Below are 20,761 nucleotides of genomic sequence, written 5' to 3'. Positions count from 1 at the left end.
ATATTGTTAGCACACCATGACCAGAAATGTACACTGTATTTCAAATGTCAGTTGCATTATTGATTTGATACCAGGAGTTCTATTTTGGATTCCTTTCCTAACTGTGCCCAACATGGAATTTGAATTTTTCACAGCAGCTGCAAATTGGATCGACATTTTCATCAAACAATCCATGCCAAGAATTCTTTCTTGGCCAGTCACCACTACCTCAGTTTCCATAAGCACATACATGAAGTTGAGACGTTTTGGCCCTAAAGCCATGGTCTGGGTATCTGAAGGGTACCTAAAGAAGAGTACCCTTAGGATAGCCTGACCTCAGTCAGCACCCTGAATTGGGCTCAGAAACCATAGGAGCCTCGTGAAGCTGTTCAAAGCCTAGTGTCACATGTTCCATAAAACACACCAGGTGACACAATGGAACAACTACTAGCTGCAATTTTCAAGGGCAGCTCGACAGAGCATTTTACAGTGATTTAGGCATGAGGCAGTTAAGGCACAGATCCCTGTAGCCAAATCAGCCTCTCCCAGGAATGGATTCTTACACTAGCCAAAGCAGGTAGACAGTGCCTCAGGTATTCCACAGCTTCCTTGATAGCTGTTGAAAAAGAGAGCTGTTTTGAGATGCATCCTCCCAAATCTGGACCGTCTCTCCCAAGGCAGTAAGTGGATGTGCAGGGGCAGGTGGGGGAGAACTGGTTCCTCACTGGTTCCCTGTTTGGACAGGGTAGGACTTGCATATCTCAGTGGGTGCTCCTCCCCTTGGTTTCTGCAGTGCCTCCAAGCTGCATACTGGCTAAGCATCCCAGAAGAGTATTGTAAGAATTGTTTGCAGCCACTGCAGAGAGATCCAGCAAAACCAACAAGAGCATACTTTCAGGAGCATACCTATGCTCTTAGCATAGGTCATCCACTAAGGAACTTTCCATTTCAAAATGTGACCTGAACTCAGGCCAAAATGGATCCAGATACATTTTATCCAACAAAGCCTTAAGCACTTGTTCCGAGACAAACCCGCAATGAGATTTTATGGACCTGGCAATAATGTCTAAGGGTGGTGGGAACTCATGAAGCCTTTTGAAAGAGCACTGCCTTGCTAGAGAAGCCAGGACTGTGAGCACCCTTGCAGGGAAACCCTGCACCCATAAGCGTTCTGTGGTTAGCCCTCCCTTCCAAACAAGGTTTCCCCATGCTCAGACAAAACATGTAGAAACTAATAATATGGATATCTGCAGGTGATTGCCTCATGCATCTTGCTATGCAGGGCTTTATTGTCCAACATTGTCTGCCTCCTTCTTCCTCAGTTGATTATATTCAGTCAGGGCTCACATAAGGATTCTGATTATGTCCAGTTGCCACATAATAAGGAGATAAAGCAGATCTGGATTGGGGCATTATATAATCGTATTTTGATTCCTAGCCAGTCAATAATCAGTCTTAAGCATCTTACCCTTTCACAGCCATGTTCTGATGCCCTCTGAGAAATCAAAAAGAGGGTCTGGTCTGTCAGTTCATACTAAAGAAGGAGAAGCAAGAACTAGCATGAACTACCAACATGTAACCCTTCACCCAGTACCCAGGGCTGGATTCAGTGCCTAAGGGTTACTTTCTTTTTTACCTCTTACATTCCGCCTCAAAGCCCCACCCAGGAAACTGGGGACTGAGTTTGGATGATGGGGTAGTGTCCCTCTTTCACACTTACATCCAAGATAATGGCTAGTTATGCAAGTTAGCAGACAAGACTCTATGTTGCTAATCAGAACAAAACACAAATATTCCCAAGCCCAAACCTTCCAACCTCTACTGACACATTGATATGGCAGTGCTAGTTTATGTCTTGTAGCCTTTTATTCAGTTAATCCGAGGATGCAATCAATAAGGACTTTTGCATGCTCCATGAAGAATTAGGGAGCTTTGCAATATATCCCATTCTAGTTAGTGTCCTGCAGGGTAGCAGCAAATTCAGTGCGTTGCAATTAACTCCCAAGTAGCAGAAGGCAGCTCCTATTGCTTCTTTCAGCCCCACTACTGGAATTGCAAATCCAGACTCAGAGCTTCCATCTTAGAAATGCTTTCTGTCAAGGATAACTATTGCTGTGTTCAGCTAAAGAGAATTATAGGATCTGACTGGCAAAAGCTTGGAGATTCTGTATTTCAAACATTCAACATGAGGATAGTTCAAGCAACAAGATCTAAAACAGTATTCAGTCCACTCTTTCATCTTCATTCTGTAAAGGAAAAGGGCAGTTCCCCATCTCAACATTCATTTCCAATCAGATCTGCACCTCCCCTGCCCCCAGTGGCACTAGCATTCAGGGCATGAGGCATCCCAACTTTTACTTACTGAGGGTGGCTGGAAAGAAGGGACAATTGGCCCACACATCGGCCTGCACCTTAACATTCTCCGAAAGGTAAGGTACAGCATGCCTTAATTGCTTCCCCCAACATGCAAACAGCCTCTCTCACAATGATTGATTTGGGACTTTCCTGCCAGACTTTCCTGGACTTTCCTGCCAGGGACTTTCCTGCCATTTGGGACAATCTGCCTCAACCATTTTTTTGACTCGCTTTCTTTTCTCTATAGCTTTACAGCTTTTATTTGTCATGGTCCATCCAGTTAAGACCTTGAGTGGATTAAAAGGGGATGGAGACCATCAAAAGCAGGCAATTTGCAAAGAACCTGATGACTTGTGAAGGGTTTTGCCCATCCCTCTCTTGAGTGGCTTCCTTTGGAAGTGAAAAGGTGTGGCCGCCTAGAGCCTTTGATAAAAGGCCAGGGAGTGGGGATGGGTTTCCCTGACCTGCAAACCTTCCCCTTCATTTAACCTCAAGGCTCCCCAGAAGCTTTTCATTTGGACAGGGAAACACAGTGAAACCTTTCCCATTAGAGATTAATTCAGGCGGGCTGCAGGTTGCGGCATCCCTGATAGGAAAGTGATGCTGTGTGCACATTTCCACGGACAGGAAAGGACATGTGGCCTTCTTGTTGTGGAATGACAAGCCCAGTATCATCTTCCACCAGCTATGCCAGGAGTTGGCAATCCCAGGCCAGTCTCTGATCTGAGATGGCACCAGGGCATTCAGAGGCACGATCTGCCTCCCTCCTAGACAAAAGCACATTTTAAAGGAAACTTGGGGCACTGGGAAGTAGTGGCGGGAACACCACAGGTATTTCTAGGTGTCATCAAGGCTTGGCACACATTCTTCCCGAATGTGCAGGCAAGCAGCATCAATTCTTTTCAGGTGAGTTCGTGCATCCCCAACTTACCAAAGACATGATTTTGTGTTGTCCCAACAGTATCCAGGGGCTGCAGGATTTTTCAGAGCTGCAACCCTGAAGACTGGGACACTGCCCCTTCCCCTTCACAGCTGGATGCAGCCAGCCTTGAGGAGGACAGAGGGGCATGCCAGGAATATGAAGGGAAAGTGCCTTGGCCATCACCTGATGCCAGGTCCTATCAGTGCCCAAGCTTCCTTCCTTCTCCCTCCCTGGCACTGATTTTCAATGGCTGAAAGCAAGCTATAGGGTGAGGCACAGAGGCAGCAGAGAATACTTTGGCCCATGCATTGGAAGCGTGGAAACTCAGGGCACACTGGATTGCATCAGCAAGTTCATCAAGTTACTGTAGGAAGCAAAGATAGTGCACTTGAGGCTTCACAATTTATTTCACAACTATATTATTCTAAGAAAAATTGAGAAATATGGACTAGAAGAAGCTACTGTGAAATCTATAGTCATTCATTCATTTAAATGCACTTCAATACTTGTAATAAAAAGACTGGACTGAGATTGGAAAATGTCATGGGCATGCTAAACAGATTCCATACAATGATGTTTAATGTTATTAATGTTGGTATTATTATACTGCAAATATTTCCCACCTCTTTTCCTCTTGCAAAGAGACCAAGATAGTCCCCCTGCCCTGCGCTCCATTATAGCCTCACAGCAACAATCCCATGAGGAAGGTTAGGGTAGGAATTAGCGACTGGTTCAAAGTTGCCCAGTGAGCATCATGGCTAAGTGGGGACCAGAACCCAAATCAACCAGGGCTCCAGGCCAGCACCTCTACCACCATGCCACACAAGTCCAGGAATAATTGTAAGTAGGGGCGGCAAGGCTTTTTCATCCTGAGAACTGCATATACTTGTGGCTTTCAGGTCAGCTTCCAGGTGGGTAGGCTCTTCTCCATCACCATCCTCTGAGTCTCAGGGCAAAGGGGGCCTTTGAAGAAGGATTTCTGTGGGTGGCCAGAGCGCATGGGAGGTGCCTGTGGAAGGAGGCATTGTGCAAGCTAGCAAGGAACCAAGCCACACAGAGGCTCCTAGGCCAGAACCAGTCATTTGCATTCATTTGGACCAGTCCAGAAACAAACTGGATGCCAGTGCAGCCAGAGGGAGGCTGCAGTCAGATGACTGCAATGCTGAGTCCCAGAAAGAATGCGCCCAGCCATAGTTTGCACTGAACTGTGCTTCTAGGCCATCTTCAAAGGCAGACCCACATACAGTGCATGGCAGGAATCCAAACAGGGATCCACTCTGTCATGGATCACTGCAGCTCATCTCTCTAGCTGGGTGATGGATCCAGAAACATCCCCCAGGCTACAGGCCTACTCTTGGGGGTGGGGGAGTGGACCACCCTACAGAATAAGTTTGATCCTCCTTATCTGGTCTGAGGTACCACCCATGAATGGTGCCTCTGTCTTGCCTGAACTGCTAGTGCTTATTCAGTCCAGTGAACCCACAGCCAAAGAGGAGAAGAAATGGAGCTGAGTGACATCCACATACTGATGGCAATGTACTTTGTACAGTTAAGTGACTTCAGCCAGCAGCTTCATGTTCATGTCTAACAGCCTGGAGGATACAGTAAAACCTTGTTTTGAAGGTGAAGCAGAAATCCACACAAATGGAACAGAAATCCCCCAGCCATTCAGATATTCTGAAAAGGTTTGTCCAGTGGAATCACTGCCATTTCTTATCCATGGCCAACTCCAAAGCATGCCATAGTAAATGGTGCTGAAAGAGAAGTTAAGGATTCACACAGTTGCTGTCTCTGCCATCCTACAGGTTGTCTAAAGTTTTGCAGTTCCATTCCTAGATCCTCATCAAAATGGACTGAGAAAATCTGTTTGACTCAAAGAAGCCTGGATCTGATCCACCACAAAGAGATTAGTTGACATTGGCCTATATTTGTTAAGATCTTCTGGGCCCAGCTGTGGTTTCTTCAGGACTATGCTTGTTACTGCCTCAAGTATGTGATCAAATGAGCCCTGTCCACATCCTTAGGCCACGCAAACTGAAATTCAGCTAGCAAAAGAGGTCCAATGTTCATATCATGAAGGATAAAAGTGATCTGGCCTTCAAATGTCTGCAAAACATATCACAGCATACCAGCAAGGGTTCTGCCATATCACCATCAGGGCTGGAGTTTAGAAGGACAAATGCTTTATTACTGGAAAAGTTCAGTTGGATGACTCTGAGAGGATGCAATGGTGGAAGAGAACGAGCGCTTTTTTGCCATCCACACCACCACGAAGCAAGCCTAATGATCACATGAACATGCATTCCAAACATCTCCTAACTCATGTCATTTCCCTCAGTGCAGCTGTAAGGAAACTAGGAGGGACACAGGCTCTCCCAAGCTGGAGTGCTTGCTCAGGAGCAATGGTGCCAACTGTCCGACTTTTCTGTGCTTTACCAAATTGACTGGGCCCTTGAGAGGCGTGTCAATCATGCCAGATGGAAAATCCCACTGTGGAAGCCCAATTTATCCAAATCTCCAGGGCAACTGAATTTACTAAAACAAAATCTCCCATCTTCAGGTCATCATTTTTCTGCCCACTAGAAAGCCAAGTCGAGTGTCCCTCATGCTGCATGTGTGGTGGCAATGACATGTTGTGTCCCATAGTACATGTGGCAGATCCAAGATCCTCCCCATGTACACTCTTGCAACAGGACCTGGTAGCATCATCCACAACATCAAGGATTCGTACACTTGCTCATCTTCCAGTGTGATGGAGGTCAGCATTTGCTAGCAATGTCATGCGGCGCTGTATGCAAAATAATTGGACACAAATCTGCTATCAGAAATGGCAATATTAAAATCAGTAAAAGAACATTTCAACCTCCCAGAACCTTGCCCCCCTCCCCCGACATTAAGCTGGCCATTCATGAACAAAGGAACTTCATTGTGAACTACAATTCAACAAGAGGTTCAATTCTATCTCTGTGGTTTGAATAAGGATTAAAAATAGCACAGAATACATGTTAAATCAGCTTATCAGTTCAAGAATGTCTTTATTATTGCCCAACAACTGTTTTGTGAACAATTAAGGGCTGGCTCTACGATCTACCTGCCACAAGAGGAAAAGACCATCCAGAAGACAAAGGGCTCATGAGAGGAAGGGCTTTGTTTGAAGAAGATCCCTCTGCCTTGTTTTTGGGATTTTTCTGCACCCATATCAATCTCACCTTGTTCAGAAGGATCACCCGATTCTCTGCATAGCACTTCGAGGAGGTTGTAGGGCTGCCATGTGATGGTGGAGGCAGGGAAGTCTACGCCTGTCAGTGCAATCGATTCGGCTTCAATCTGGATCCAAGCAAAGATAATGATGTCCCTATCCATGCTTTCTGCCTTTTGTTTTCCTCTGACCTCAGTGGTTACAACTCCCCAGCACTAGTACTGCATCTTATGAAATGGAGTCCAATCCACAAACACATGTAACAACAAATGTTTGGTCTTCGTGGTGCCACAAGACTCTGCTGTTCTTTCAAGGGCTCCTGGGTTCTTAAAGGCATCACTGCAAGGTTTACAGAGTCACTCGATGGCAGCAGCTTCAGTCATGTGACCACTGCACCCTGTACTATGCTGGCATCACCGATAATACTCTTAGGACTCCTTTTACTCCTTGTGAGTATCAAGGGCCCACCTGTGGGAATCCGTTTCATTCTCTCCATCTTCATAACTCTACGCAAGTTCTTCTACAAATCCTATAAATTTATGATCTCTGAAATAAAATTATACGTTAAAACGAGTATATGAAAATAGACTTTTCTTAGACTTATGAAAGATATTTCTCATTCTGGAATTCATATCCAACATGAGAGTAGCTTAAATCCGATATCAAACAAGGTACTCATATAAAACATTTAAACTATGGGTTTTATGTATGCAAATTGCCTGAATAGTTCAAGCAGAAGGAAGCTACTCACCCTATAGAGTAACACCGCCCCAAACAATGTGGGGCAGGACAGGCGGCTGCCCAGGAAGTTGCCTCCATCCAAAAGTGGCTGGAGGCATCCTCCAAAGAGGCTTTTGTGAGGCTGCTGGAAGGGCAAGGCGATCAGGGCAAGGCCCTTATGTGAGCTTCCTTCAACTTACAGGAATTAAAATCCGAGAACAGTCTGTCATATGGGGATGTCATTAGAATTCACATGTCTAACTGAGCATGCTTGTTTCTTTGTTTTTCAAATCTATAACCTTCCCTTTCAAGCACCAGTGGGGCTTTTTATCTGGACATAGAAGTATACATGGGACCAAACCTAACAGCTTTGCCACTTGTACAGCAGCACTTCACAATGCCTTTCCAGAGCAGAAGAGCAGCAGTTATGACCTCTCTGGAAAAGCAGCAGAGTTTCTCCTGCCTCTCTCAGCAGCTCTTCTCTTGCAGCTTTCGTAGAGTCACTTGTGGTATGATTGGCAAACAGAAGCCTGGAGATGCTATTCCACAAGGGAAGTTACGTTGGAATACTCCATCCATGCCACAGATCAGAGAACTGCACCCACTTGCCTGTCCGTGGAGGCCATGAATCAAACATGTGAATATGGGCCTAAATTAAAGGACCTCTGAGCCTCCAGAGCTGGCAAGGATTCTTCCTGATGTGCAGACTTGTTGCACACATCACAATTTGAACATGGTGGAGCGTGCTATCCTCTGGGTAGTCTGAAGGCTCCACCGTGTCACCTTACCTACTTTCGGACATGTTAGGTGAAGACTGGCTAGGACTATTTATTTATTCATCTGTATACCTTCTTGTAGCCAGATAGGTAGACAGTTTACATAATAAAAGCCTACAGCATAAAACTTCATAAATAACACAATTAAAACCACAGTATCAATAATAAATTAACATAACATCATAGCAGGAACACCAAATAATAGTTTAACAACAGATTGGAATTATCTTAAATGTGAGAATTCAGAATACTAAAATTTGAATGAAAATATAATTAAAATCAAATTCCAACTAAAATCATCAACAATTAAAATGCTACTTGAATAAAAGTGTCTTGGACTGGTGCTGGAATGTGTATAAGTATGATGCTTGGCAATTATCTCTGGGGAGTCAATGCCATAGATGGGAAGACCCTGTCCCCGGGTAGCTATCCTCCTAGCTTCCTTTAGAGACAGCTCCCGGAGCAGGACCTCTGATGACTTTCTTTCAGATATTCAGGTCCTAAACCAGTTAGGGCTTTATATGTCAAAACGAACAATTATGTGAACTGCTTCTGGGGATTTCAGGCATTGCCAGAGCCAGTGCCAGTGGCTGACGCATGTAACTTCCCATGTAAAATGGCACCATGCAGTTTGATTTCCAGGCAAGATCTGCATTGCAATTTAAGCCTATGGTCTGGGCCATAATCTTGACCTGCTGCTGCTGTGGAAGGACATTGCTCAGCTCAATTGACCAGTAGGAGAGATTTTCACTTAGCTCGACTGTTGCTCACTTGGAAGAAAACCCATAGAATTCTTGCTAGGGCTGGGCTGGGCTGGGCTGACACAAAGGCTGATTCACTCTGGGCCGCCTTTGGAATCAGCTAGGTAAGTAGCGTGGGAGCCTAAGTGCATGGAGGCCTCCAGAAAGCCAGCCAGCCAGCCAGCCACAAAATGACACTGGAGCATGAGGGGCCTGTTTCCTGTTTACTGCAAATATTATATCCACCTACTAACCCTCATTTTCACAGAAGGAGTGTTAGTATATCCAAAAAGTATTTCACTGATTGCAATGGGCTCTGGACCAGGGTCTCAAAATTTTTGGCAACATTTTTGAAATGTTTCTCCAAATGATAGACTTTGATTATGAGTACTTTGAATGTCATGAATGAAAAAAGCCTACAATAGGAATTTGATGCTCACAGAAAAGAGAAGGCAGTCATGCTAACCTGGAACTGGATTTTAGTGTTCAAGCACTAGGTGTCAGAATTAACAGTAAGTAAACACATTTGTTGCAAAACTCAGAAAATACTGTGGTACCAACAGATGTCCAGCATCGTGATGTTCAGGTTCAGTTTCTGACTTGGGTTCTTGCTTACAAAATTGGAGGGCGGCATTAAATCGCTACGTGTATTGTTGTGAAGAAAGCATATTGTATGACTAAGACCAAGCAGGAAGAACCCATGCAATCTAACTTCATTTGCTTCAGACAGTTGAAATGGTTTCTGTTAACACTTTTTTCTGCATATCATCAATTTGCTTTTGACTCATATTCCTCCTATTGTCGCTGTAAGCTTACTTGTTGTTTTTTCTTTCCTTTTCTTCATGCTGTCGTTTAGAGCCCTACAGAGAGACAAGTATGGGAGTAAAGCTAAACATTGCATATCAAATGTAATTTTTTTAGTTCACTTTTTAATGCATCATATATCAATGATGTAGATATTTAAAACAGTTCATCTGTCACAATGCAGAAATCAATACTACTAAACCATATTCAATAAATATTCATAGAGATTAGATATTTCTGTTAAGTCGATTTTCATTTTGTCTTTCATCCAATATGTTTTAGTTTGTGTAACTGTGTATGAAAATGATTTTTTTTTAATTAAAAACATTTTTGTCTGCAAAGTCATACTGTTTTCTCCTATTGCTGTGGCACATTTCATGAGAGCTGCACTTCATTTTCAATGCAAGGCATCACCTTTATTTTCCTTTTTTTTTAAAAAAAAAGAGTCTTGCAGCTAAGAAATCTATTCATTAGCAGAAGAAAGAAGAAACAAGGCCGTAATGAATAGCTGTAACCACTCTGGAGTAGCAGTTACAGAGAGATCTTTGGAACTACCAGTTGCTCTGGCCCAGAAACACTAGAAACTAGAAGGTTCACAAAGTGTTATACTGTGAAAGCAAATTACTTCATTCTGCACCTGTGAGAGCTATTTCTACCCAGCACTCTTTCGGATGCAGGCTTTTGGACTTGGATCTATATCCAGCAAAAGTCGAAATGGCAAGAGATATCTTGGTGCCGAGGTAGCATGCACAGTGACTAAGCCCTGTGCCTTTGCCTCACAGATGAAGACTGAATTCAGGTTTTTCAAAAGATACAGCAACAGTGCATTAAACTTTTCTCTTGCTGATGTGAACGGAGAACAAATCTTCCCAAATTGCTTTTCTAATCCAGTAGGGTTGGTTCAGCCTTGTTTGTTATCTCTGGCAACAGCATCTGAACTAAAAGGAAAAGCATATGGAAGTCTTACTTAAGTCTTATGCTTGGTGTGCATCTGAAGGATTAATTACCGATACCCAGGCGGTTCTGAGCATGCAAAGGCCTGCTGCTGCCTCCCACTGGGCATGTCACCCAGATGGCTCCAGCAGCTTGCTCTTTCCACGCTTCCGAGCCCTACCAAGATATGCCAGGGAACCCAAACAGGGATGCATTCCTCATAACTTTAACTGGACCAGCTAAAGATAACAAAGCATTTCGTCCTTGTGTGTTACAGAACCTTTTGTCATGCCTAACATTGCGAAAGAAAAAAGGAGTGCTCACCCTGTTTGTGTGGGGCATGACAGAAACTCAGTTCGGGGGACCCTGAAGTCTTAAAGGATTATTTTGGACTACTTTGCTTCTCTGTGTCCAGTGCAAATGTCCCAGATAACAGCAAGGCGTGCTGGTACAAAGAATCAATTTCCATTCTCCTTTTGAAAATGTAAAAATATGCAGTTATTCAGCTCTCAATCTTAGTAGCCTTTGCATGAATAAAACCAGAGACATATTTAGAGCTGTCTGACACATATTGATGTCTGTCAGGAACCAGGCAGCATAGGGACGAGTAGGGGCTGTGTAGTCCACGCAGCTGGCTTCCTGCAAGTGGGAATGGCACAGTCCTCGGGGGCAAGGAGCCTTCTGCTTGCCCCCGGCCCTCCTGCCGTGAAACTGGGAGCAGGAAGCTTCCACTGGGCTGAGCCCTTGCAGCATCTCTGCGTGTGGCCCAGGGCACGCTTTGCTTGGCATAACGGCTGCATTGTCCAGAAAGCGTATTTATATAACAAATGCTTCAACCTCTCCTCTGAGCAAGGGTCAGCCATTCACCTAAACAGCAATAGGACGTCCAATGGCAGATGCACTAACAAAGCCCTCGTGGGCTGCCTGGGCAGCAAAGTCCCAGTGCAATTCTGGCAGATTTGGAAGCTATCAAAGGGTTTGTTCTCCCTTCACAGGAACTACCAACCAATTTGGGCACTGAAAATATGTCAAGAGCAACTTTTAGTTGCAATCTTAAACAAACATAAAAACCAGTGTAATTATAGCCACATGCGACATACATGGCGCTTCCAGGTGAGGCTTTTTTCACACACCCCCTTCATGGAATGTCGTGGGAGAGCCAGAGGACCACTGCTTCTATTCAAAACACTCTGTTGTTTCCCAGCACTTTTTCCCTTTCTTCTTCATGCAAAAAATGTATTCAGTTAAGAAATGACAGACTAGCTGCACCGTGACTTTTAAGGTATATACCAGGCTGCCCTTTTGTGGAAGCACCCTGAGCAGGTATTTGCATAACTAATCCCAGCACCACCAGAACGATTTCTTCTTCCTCAGTCATGGAGTGTAGATGCAGATGCCATCTGTGAAATCTTTATTATACTAGCAGTAAGGAAACCAGCACCAAAAAAGATCATCTTAAATGCAAGATACATGACATGAATAAGAGAAGAGTTAAATCTTCCAGAATAAGATGCAAAAACATAACGGTGTTATTACATTCTTCTAAAAAGCTACAGAAAAACTAAATGGACGCATTCACAGGTGAAACCACTAACACAAGCCCACATCCGATCCTAAGAGATGGGTGGAGATGGGAGGCTGAGGAGGCAGAATCCCTGGCCAGTGAACCACGACTGGGCAGCAGCTGCGGGGTGGCTTTAAGTTGCCATTTAAATAAAGCCTTTTTCTTGGTGCTGGTTTTTCCTTTTCTTTATTTTGGCTCTGACTGGTTTCCGCGGGAGTGAAAAGCACAACAGTTCCAGGATTGGCATAGTTTTCCTCAATCAGGGTTCTGTGCACGGAAGGAGTGGGCTTTAGAGGCAGGACCTGGATGGGAATTTATTTGGGTTGGTAAGCAAGCGGGTAGAAATTAATTGAAGAATTTATTTGGGGTTGCTCTGGATGTTCACCACCCCCATGCAGTAGCCACATATGCTAACTTATAGCAATGGCTACAGATGATTTATTTATTTATTTGTCTGTCTGTCTACCTATTAAACATAAGTTACCAGTTTTAGGACACTGTGTTGTTTTTATTGCTGTACCCTGTTGTGTTGGGAAGGTAGCAGCCAAGCATGAAATGGCGGTGGAGAGGGTACGGTTCACTGTGCGCTTCGCAAGTGAAGTCATACACTTGGCTACCAAGTTTAAGGGTAAGGCCATTAAGGGTTAACACAGGAAAAGATGCAGGTGGAAGGATGCAAGCCACTGTCCACAGGACCTCTGCCCAAGTCCCAGTCCCATCCCCACTTATCTACACGGGGCTGGTTTTGTCCTAAAGCAAAAGCAGTGGCGTCTCTTCTGCCTTGTCTAGTTTGGCCCTTAAAGCAATGCAATAAACCAGTGATGTTTCTGCATCATATTCGGGAAATCTGTACACGTTAACGCTTCTTAGATTTGATTTTCATAGCAGCAAGGAAAATTAGGCAACAGTGGACTCCAGGTGCTGTTGGGCTACAGCACCCATCACCTTTGACCAGTGCATTTTATATTTTATATTGTATATTTGTAATTTATTTTAATGTATATATTTTAAAATGTGATGATGATTTAACTTATTTGTCGTAAGCCGCCTCGAGGCTTCGGCGAATGGGGTGGCATAAAAATGTTTTAATAAATAATAAATAAATAAAAATAAAATGTGCTGACTGAGGCTGATGGGAGCTGGACTCCAGTATCACCTGCAGGCCAACAGGTTTTAAACGGTTAAATTAGGGATTACAACTATATTACAAGGCTTACAAGGTGATTGTCCAGAACTAATTTCTTATAGACAGAAGCACACCAATGTGATGCCAGGTTCAAAACTTTGCCATTTCTGGACCTTGCATCTCAGTTGCCTCCTGCAGGGATTCTGGGCATGATAAGTGGGATTATATCATGTTACATGTGAGTTTTACACCTCCAAACCATCCTTCTCATGCTCAAAGTTTCTGTACTAAGTCAAGATTGTTAGAAATACTCTTTGAGCTAAACAAGGTGATCCCACTTCAGCTTTAACATGAAAAGAAATGACAGCTAGGAAGGGTTCTGTGCAGCTTCTGCCGAGACCCTTTTTCAATAAAGAATGAAGCAAATCTAGTCCACACCTTTGCTTGCCTTGCAAACCGATAATTTGTGCATTGCTTTTCCTTTCCCATCCCCCCTACATTATTGACTGTATAACGTAGCCAAGCAATTTAACATTGTTCCTTAAGGCAATAGACCCCTGTGCATATGCCTGCTGGTACAAGTCAACTTGTTTTGTGTAATATTTTTCAGAGGGGCTTCTGAACAATGCCAGGGATACAAGTGTCATGGATACTCTACCACTGAATGGTAACCACGGCAATAGTTACAGTATTGCCAGCAGCGAGTACCTGAGCAACTGTGTGCAAATCATTGACCATAGCTATAACCACAGCGAGACAGCCTTAGAGAAAAAGATCCTGAAAGAACTCACCTCCAACTATATCCCTTCCTACCTGAACAACCATGAGTGCTCTAACGAACAGAGTAGGAACCTAATGAACAAGTTTGTGAATAACCTAGGCAGCGGGAGCAAGGATGATGCCATCGTGCTCGACGATGCCACCTCTTTCAACCAAGAGGAGAGCCTGGGCTTAGAACTCATCCACGAGGAGTCCGATGCCCCGTTGCTGCCCCCTCGGGTTTACTCCGCAGAAAACCATCCGCCTCACCATTACGGCAGGAGACGGATTCCGCAGGAACACAGCGAGAGCTTTTTCCCCTTGCTAACCAATGAGCACACAGAAGAGCTCCAGTCGCCCAATAGGGATTCTCTTTACACGAGCATGCCTGCTCTGGCTGGCATGCCGGTCACAGAAAGCGTCACCACCAGTACTCAGACCGACCCCCCGCCAGCCAAAAGTGGTGACGCGGATGACGTGTACTACAAGAGCATGCCAAATCTGGGCTCCAGGAACCACATCCAGCAGCTACACACTTACTACCAGTTGGGGCGAGGCAGCAGTGACGGATTTATAGTTCCACCCAACAAGGACGGGGCCCCAGCAGAAGAAACCTCGAAAGGACCAGCTCATTTGGTCACTAGTCTATAGAACACTACAGAACAAACATTTTAACAAAACAAATGCCCCAGTCCAGCGCCTGGATTATTGTTTGGAGTTAAATCAAAGCGGTGGTAATATTGTGTATTCTCCTACTTCATGCTGTTCTAGACCACAAACAATTCTCATACCTTTTTAATGGAATTTGTAGGCCCACCCAGGAAGAATGCTAACTGCTGTGACCCCCCCTCTTGCCCCTCCCCGCACCAGCCCCACATAAGAGAGACTTCAGTATGCTAATGAAAGGGATGCAACAGGAAATGGTCCACTGCGTGGCCTTCTCAAATTATACTGTGTTTGTTTCAGCATCTTTGGTTGCTCTCTTCTTATTACCAAGGACCTGATTTACAAAAGGCCAAACATGCATTCGAAACTACTAGCGATGATGCATCTAGATGGGAGTGCTGCACAAAACAGAAGCAAAAATAGCAAAACTGTTTATTCTGATTCTGTATCACATAATAGTTTTTTGGTCTCACCACTTGATTTAACCACAGCTCTCTCAGCTGGGGAATAAACAAAACTTAATGAAATAGAAAGGAAGTCTGTAATTGTATGCTACACAGCATATTTTTATGTTTTTCTGTATTAACTGATAATTCTAATGACAGAAAAAAATGAAACAATTCCTATGTAATGTACAGATACTAGCATTGCACATATAGTCCGCTTTTTGTTCAGCCAAAATTTGCGTCCCTGTTAATGTAGTGGAAAAACAAACAAAACTTTTCTGTTGTGCTGGTCTTGCAAGTTTGTCTACCAGTAGAAGCAAGATTTTTCATGCATCCTTTTTTGGCCATTTTTCCATTAAAATATTTCACTGGGTAAAACATAGTAACTCTCTTTATACAGACCTTCTGTTTCCAGTTATGTCACCACACTTCAGTAGTCTGAGATATAGATATATAGATATATATATTTCCAACACTTTATTTCTATAAATTTGCCAACAGACCTTTTTCCAATTAGAGAACTGGACAAACGTTTTATGTTTGCAGTGCACAACCAGTGAGCATTTGTGGCCAGTAGTCCGTGACCCAGGCATCAGGCCAACCTTTCCAGGAGTCTGGCTATCACGACGAGGCTTCTGCATGTGAACACCCGGCCTCTGCAGGAGGACAAGTTGAACCCCCAGGCTAGTAACTTTTCTGCAGTGGTTTGAAAAATTGACTAACAAAGATTTAAGGGGAAAAAAACTATTTTGAAGTGGTAAAAAAAATCCTTCCATTATTTTTCCTAATAGGAAATGTATTTATTTGACAAGATTTAAAGTAATGTAGGCCTTCCCAGGAGGTAAATTAGCAGCACAGATTCTACTTTTTTTTAATTTATGATGCATTTTGTACGGTCACCAAGTTGAATGACCTCATTACTAATATTTGTTGTAATAGTGAAATTTGTTTGCCAACCAATAAACAACTGATTAAGATTTAGAAGGCACTGTATGTGTGTCCTGAACAGTCTCTCCTATTTATCTCCCTCTTTCCATCTTCAGCAAAAGGATTTTAGCTCTTTTAGAGCTGAGGATGCAAATGAAAGGATTATCCAGCACAGAATTATGCAAGAAAATATAGAAAAATTAAATTAGTGACTAGAATCTTGAGGCAGGCACAGGAAAGACCTGATTTTTCAACAGGGATCATGCAACTGTTTGTCTGCTTTAGCTTAGGCTTCCACATTAAAAGGGCTTTAGATAATACTTTTCGTCATACCTTTTCATACATTTCTTTATCTCATACTTGCTGATATTAATAGGCCTCTGGGCCAAACTAGATGTGACATGACTTGCCTGGATGCAATTAATGTGCATTCACTTGATTGATTGATTGATTGATTGATGTTATGTATATAGCAGCCAAGGGGGAACCCCACACAGTCCCACAGCTTCTCAGGATTCCCCTTGCCTGATTACAGAACAAAAAAAAGGCCCATTAATTGCATTCAGGCCATGAACGTGATGTCTGGTTGTGCCCAGTTCTGGCTCCGAGAGAAAAGCAAGCTCCATATGAGCCTCTCTCCAAGGTCCCTTGTGGGTTTTTGTTTGTTTGTGTGTTCTGTTTTTAAGTATTTGGCCATTATTGTGATGCCTGGAAAGGAGGCATTGCTCTCCATTTCTTTAGCCTGCTTAACCATTTGGGGAAAAAGCCCTCCAAATTTCAGGATGACTTGTGTCCTCTGAGAGATGTTGACAGAAACCCGCTGGCACTCCATGCCCCAAACTAAGTGCTCTTTTGTTCATACATGCTTGCAGGATTTTGCAAAATAAAATTTAAAAATCCGGGAGTCTACTCGAAGTTTCTTTATTGAGACAGATGGATTCAATTACTTTTCTAGTGACTTAACTAGGAAAATGTTTAGAATAAATCAACAAACTAAAGCAAGACCGAGTGATTCAGGAGATGCTATCTGGCCCATAAAATTAATCCAAGGACTCCTTTGGTGAGCGCTGTGTGCAATCACAACCCTTGCTTCTAGCAACCATGGTTCTGTAAACTCTGATGAGAGCAGCCCTGTATTTCTCCATATCCCAGACGTTTCAGTCTTGTTCAGATGACAATTGAGGCTGAATCATGTGTGGCGGAAGTGAGATTACAGCCTCCCCTCCTCCTCATATGGCTGAAATGCCCATCAAACCATGGAAGTTTGGAACCAGGCCCAGAAGACACAATTCTGCTCCTCTTGCCTCTCCTCCTTGGCCTACCTCCTTGGTTTTCATCTCCACAAGAGCTATTTCTAGTACTGCCGCAGTGTGTCAACAAAAGAATGGCGTGTTGACTGGCCTTGTGTTCTGATTGTTTATTTAGAAGGTTTTCTCCAGACAAATGTGTTTATCCTTACAACTGTGGAAGCCCCTGCATGCCATCAACTGTGTTCATCTGGGGCCTTGTCTGGATGCACCTAAGTTGGGGACATGCTTACCTTAGCCTCACATGTTCAACGGGCTAGAGGCAGCTGTAGTTGCAGATGGACCGAGACTGTGACAGAGAAGTCCCATCTGCGGTCGGACTAGTTCAGCTTAGCAAGCTACCCTGAGACAGCTGAAGGTATCTAACAGGACGATGACTTAGTGAGAAGAGTGCCCCTGATTCGTGCAGAGTTATTGAGGAAACAGCCTTGCATTATTTGCTGCGCAAGTCTTATCTTCTAAGCTGTAAAGCTGCCAGTGACTGAGGAGCAGCCTGTTTGACGAAACGCTGTGAAGTAGATTGCAGGCTATTACAATTCGATGCCACAAACCCCATGCCCAAAAAGTCTCAGGGAATATAAAGTATACAGTAGGTGTATGTATATATAATATCAGTGGTCCAGATACTTGAAGCATGAATAGTATACCTAATATTATTAAAAATACACCGCATAAACTTGATTATCTGATAATAAAGGGATCCTCCAACAAAATCTCCCAGTGTGTACCTACCACATTGGGCTTCTTGTGCTCAGAGTTCCAGCCAGCCTGAACATTGACCAAGGTGTGCAGGGTGGATGAGTGGGGGGACCTTCTCATTTCCACACTCCCCCTGCAGTTTGAGAGAGCACTTAGAGCGGTCCACACCTGAACAGTTTTTGCTCTGTACTGATGAGGATGATGGCATCTCTGGAGAACAGGCAAAGGAAGGGGTGCTTTCCACCCTTCCTTTTGTCCTGAAACATCCCTGGACAGCTCAGGAAAGAATGGACCCTCATGGTGACCATCTGCCAACCCCTTTTGTAATCTCATGGCAGCCCCCTGCAGTCCCCAAAGCCCACCACAGTCTTCGCCATCAGCACTCCGGTGCCTGACTTTGCTCGCTGTCTTCTCCTTCCCAGCCCTATTTTCTTTTGTATTGTACAGGCATGTGATGCCTTATTTCTTTGTAAGTTGCTATGGGAGCCTTTTTGGTTAAAAGGTGAGATAAAAATGTTATAGCTAATAATAGCGATACCAGATGTTTAGTTCTTTTAGATTCTTTCCTCATAGCAGGACAAGCATGGAGCTGTCCATGATATACACGGGAAACATTCAGGATTTTAGCACAGGTGTGAATCTGCAGTAGCAGAGCTTTTCTGACTTTGATATTCAGTGAAATCCCAGAAATTCAGTAAGATTAGCTCTTCTTTATCCATGTATCACTGTATTTTCAACCCAGAAAGCACAGAGATCCTTGACAAGCCATTAAAAAGGTATTTTACGTAAGTCTGTGCTTCTGCATATTTAGGAAATATGTCTCCATCCCCTGCCCTGCTGGCCCAAATGCATTTTCACATGGTCCTTCTGTTTTAGGTGGCTGTCAACCTGCATTTGCTATTACAGGGATAAATTGGGACCTGAACGGAAAAGTTGCTGTGTGAGGTGATCTCGTTCTGGATGCCAGGCACTCCATTCCACACACTTTCCCTTTTGGCCCACCAGTCCCTGAGCATGCGCAGTCCTCCTGGAATTATTTGGGGGGAACCCTTCCCCTTGGGCATTTTTGTACTCCTGCAAACCTTGAGGTCTCCCCATGTCTGCCATGTTCTTCCTGGATGTGGCTGTTTTGGCCATGTAAGTTCAGGTTCTCTTCCTGAAGATCAGAAACATAAGATGAGGATAATACAAGTGAGACACGCAGGAAATGTTGCAGCACGGAGCATTCCTGTTCCAGGAGACTCGATATCATTCCCTCTCACCTGTGATTTTCCAGTCCTCCCACTCTACACACCCAGTCAGCATCCTGCACTGACTGAGCATGCCTGCTGAGCTGTTGGAACTGCACAGAAGGTTGTGTCTGCAGGATTTTTCCCTCTCACGGTTTGTTTTTGGGGGGATATATCTGCAAAGTTCAGGAGTCCCCTAAGCCTGCTGATAATTCCCTCTCTGCATGGGTGACATTGTTTCTGCTAAATAAAAGAACAGGCACACAGAAGGTGAGGGGTCTGTTCATTCCAGCAGCCCCCACAACAAAATGTTGTCCTGTGCTTGTGGTGCTTGTTGCCTGAGCATTTGAGCGAGTTGGGGAAAAAACCCCAAATACAGGAATCTCTGCACAGGTATTCCTTTACTTGTAATGCAGGCAGCCAGCATGTCTTCAAGTAAATGGAAGCTTTGGTTTCTGCATGTAGCTGAGCGCTTGATTTGGCCTGGGAGCGAGGTCTACGGGGGCCATTTCATTAGCCCTACCTCTGACCTGGAATGTTAACAGTGGACTATATTTCAGGACTACTATAATCTGCTGTCTCAGCATAGCCCTCAAATCTGTGGTAGGACTGTAACAGTGAACTGCACTGCAGGGGTGTGGTAAGCCCCCCCCCCCCCCCCGAGATGATAGAGAAAGATTCTTGAATTAGCCATAAGCTGTCTCACCTCTGTTAACTTGGTCCCATTTAACTTCAGAACCTACTACTCGGTAAACATTCCAGCCAAGATCCAAGCTCAAAAGCCCCCAGCAGATAACGAAGTTCAAGCTATTACTACAACCTAAAATATACACTGAAATTTAATCTTTATTTAATATAATTATTTAAGAAAACACAAGAAAAGATAATGTGCTGGATCTATGACTGTTAGAAGCTTTTTCTCTAACTACATTATCATTAGGGAAAGAAGAAGCTACCTAAATGTAAGATTAACTGAAATAATTTCACTCAACAAAGCAATTGCACTACCCTTGTAGCAAACAAGGTAACCATTTGCATTTCTAAAATTATTTCTGTGATTGTTCCTTACATCCTCCTGCACTGTAAAGTGAAACTGAACATGTTAAATTGGCCAGATCCTTTTTTAACTGCTACTTGTACATCACCTAACTAGAAAAAAACTAAGGTGCAGCATTTCTACATGTCTCTTGGGATCAGAAAGAAAAGGCTGGCCTTCCAAAGTCTTGGAGCCCAAAAGTCCTTGGGCTGGGCAGTCTGGAGAAGCTCGGGCTGCAGCAGCAGGACAGCCAAAGCAGCAGCATGCCTGTCTGCTCAGCACCATTTTTTAAAAATGATGATGATGACAGTGCATTTGTTTGTTAAAAAGTTGGCAGCTTATCTACTTATTAAATTTGTGGATCAAAATATACCGTGCAGTAATTTGATACATGTTTGTCCGTCACTATGTCTATGCAGTGGGGCGTCCTCCCAGGTAAGTGTCCATAGGGTTTCATTCTCAGACACCACTGTTCACCGAATGCCAGAGATTACAGTATGTTTGTGATAATTATTGCATTACAGTAAATTAAAAAACTGCACTTTGGAGACATTGCACCCAGCTTGACAATGTG

General features: G+C 43.9%; 1 protein-coding gene across 2 annotated transcripts in view; it reads left to right on the top strand.

The window, feature by feature from the left end:
- ADGRL3 (adhesion G protein-coupled receptor L3) overlaps positions 1-14,528 on the top strand; it is a 394,878-nt gene extending 380,350 nt beyond the window's left edge. For both annotated transcript variants that reach the window (XM_044449737.1, XM_044449736.1), the window contains one exon: positions 13,729-14,528. In XM_044449737.1, coding sequence (XP_044305672.1) covers positions 13,729-14,528 — 800 coding nt within the window. The remainder of the gene's footprint in view (positions 1-13,728) is intronic.
- The last annotated feature ends 6,233 nt before the right edge of the window (positions 14,529-20,761 follow it).

This window comes from Varanus komodoensis, unplaced genomic scaffold (genome assembly GCF_004798865.1).
Source record: "Varanus komodoensis strain SLA01 unplaced genomic scaffold, ASM479886v1 scaffold60, whole genome shotgun sequence".
Taxonomy (NCBI): Eukaryota; Metazoa; Chordata; class Lepidosauria; order Squamata; family Varanidae; genus Varanus; species Varanus komodoensis.
Note: the sequence above shows the minus strand (reverse complement) of the source record. Positions and strands in the feature narration are given on the sequence as shown.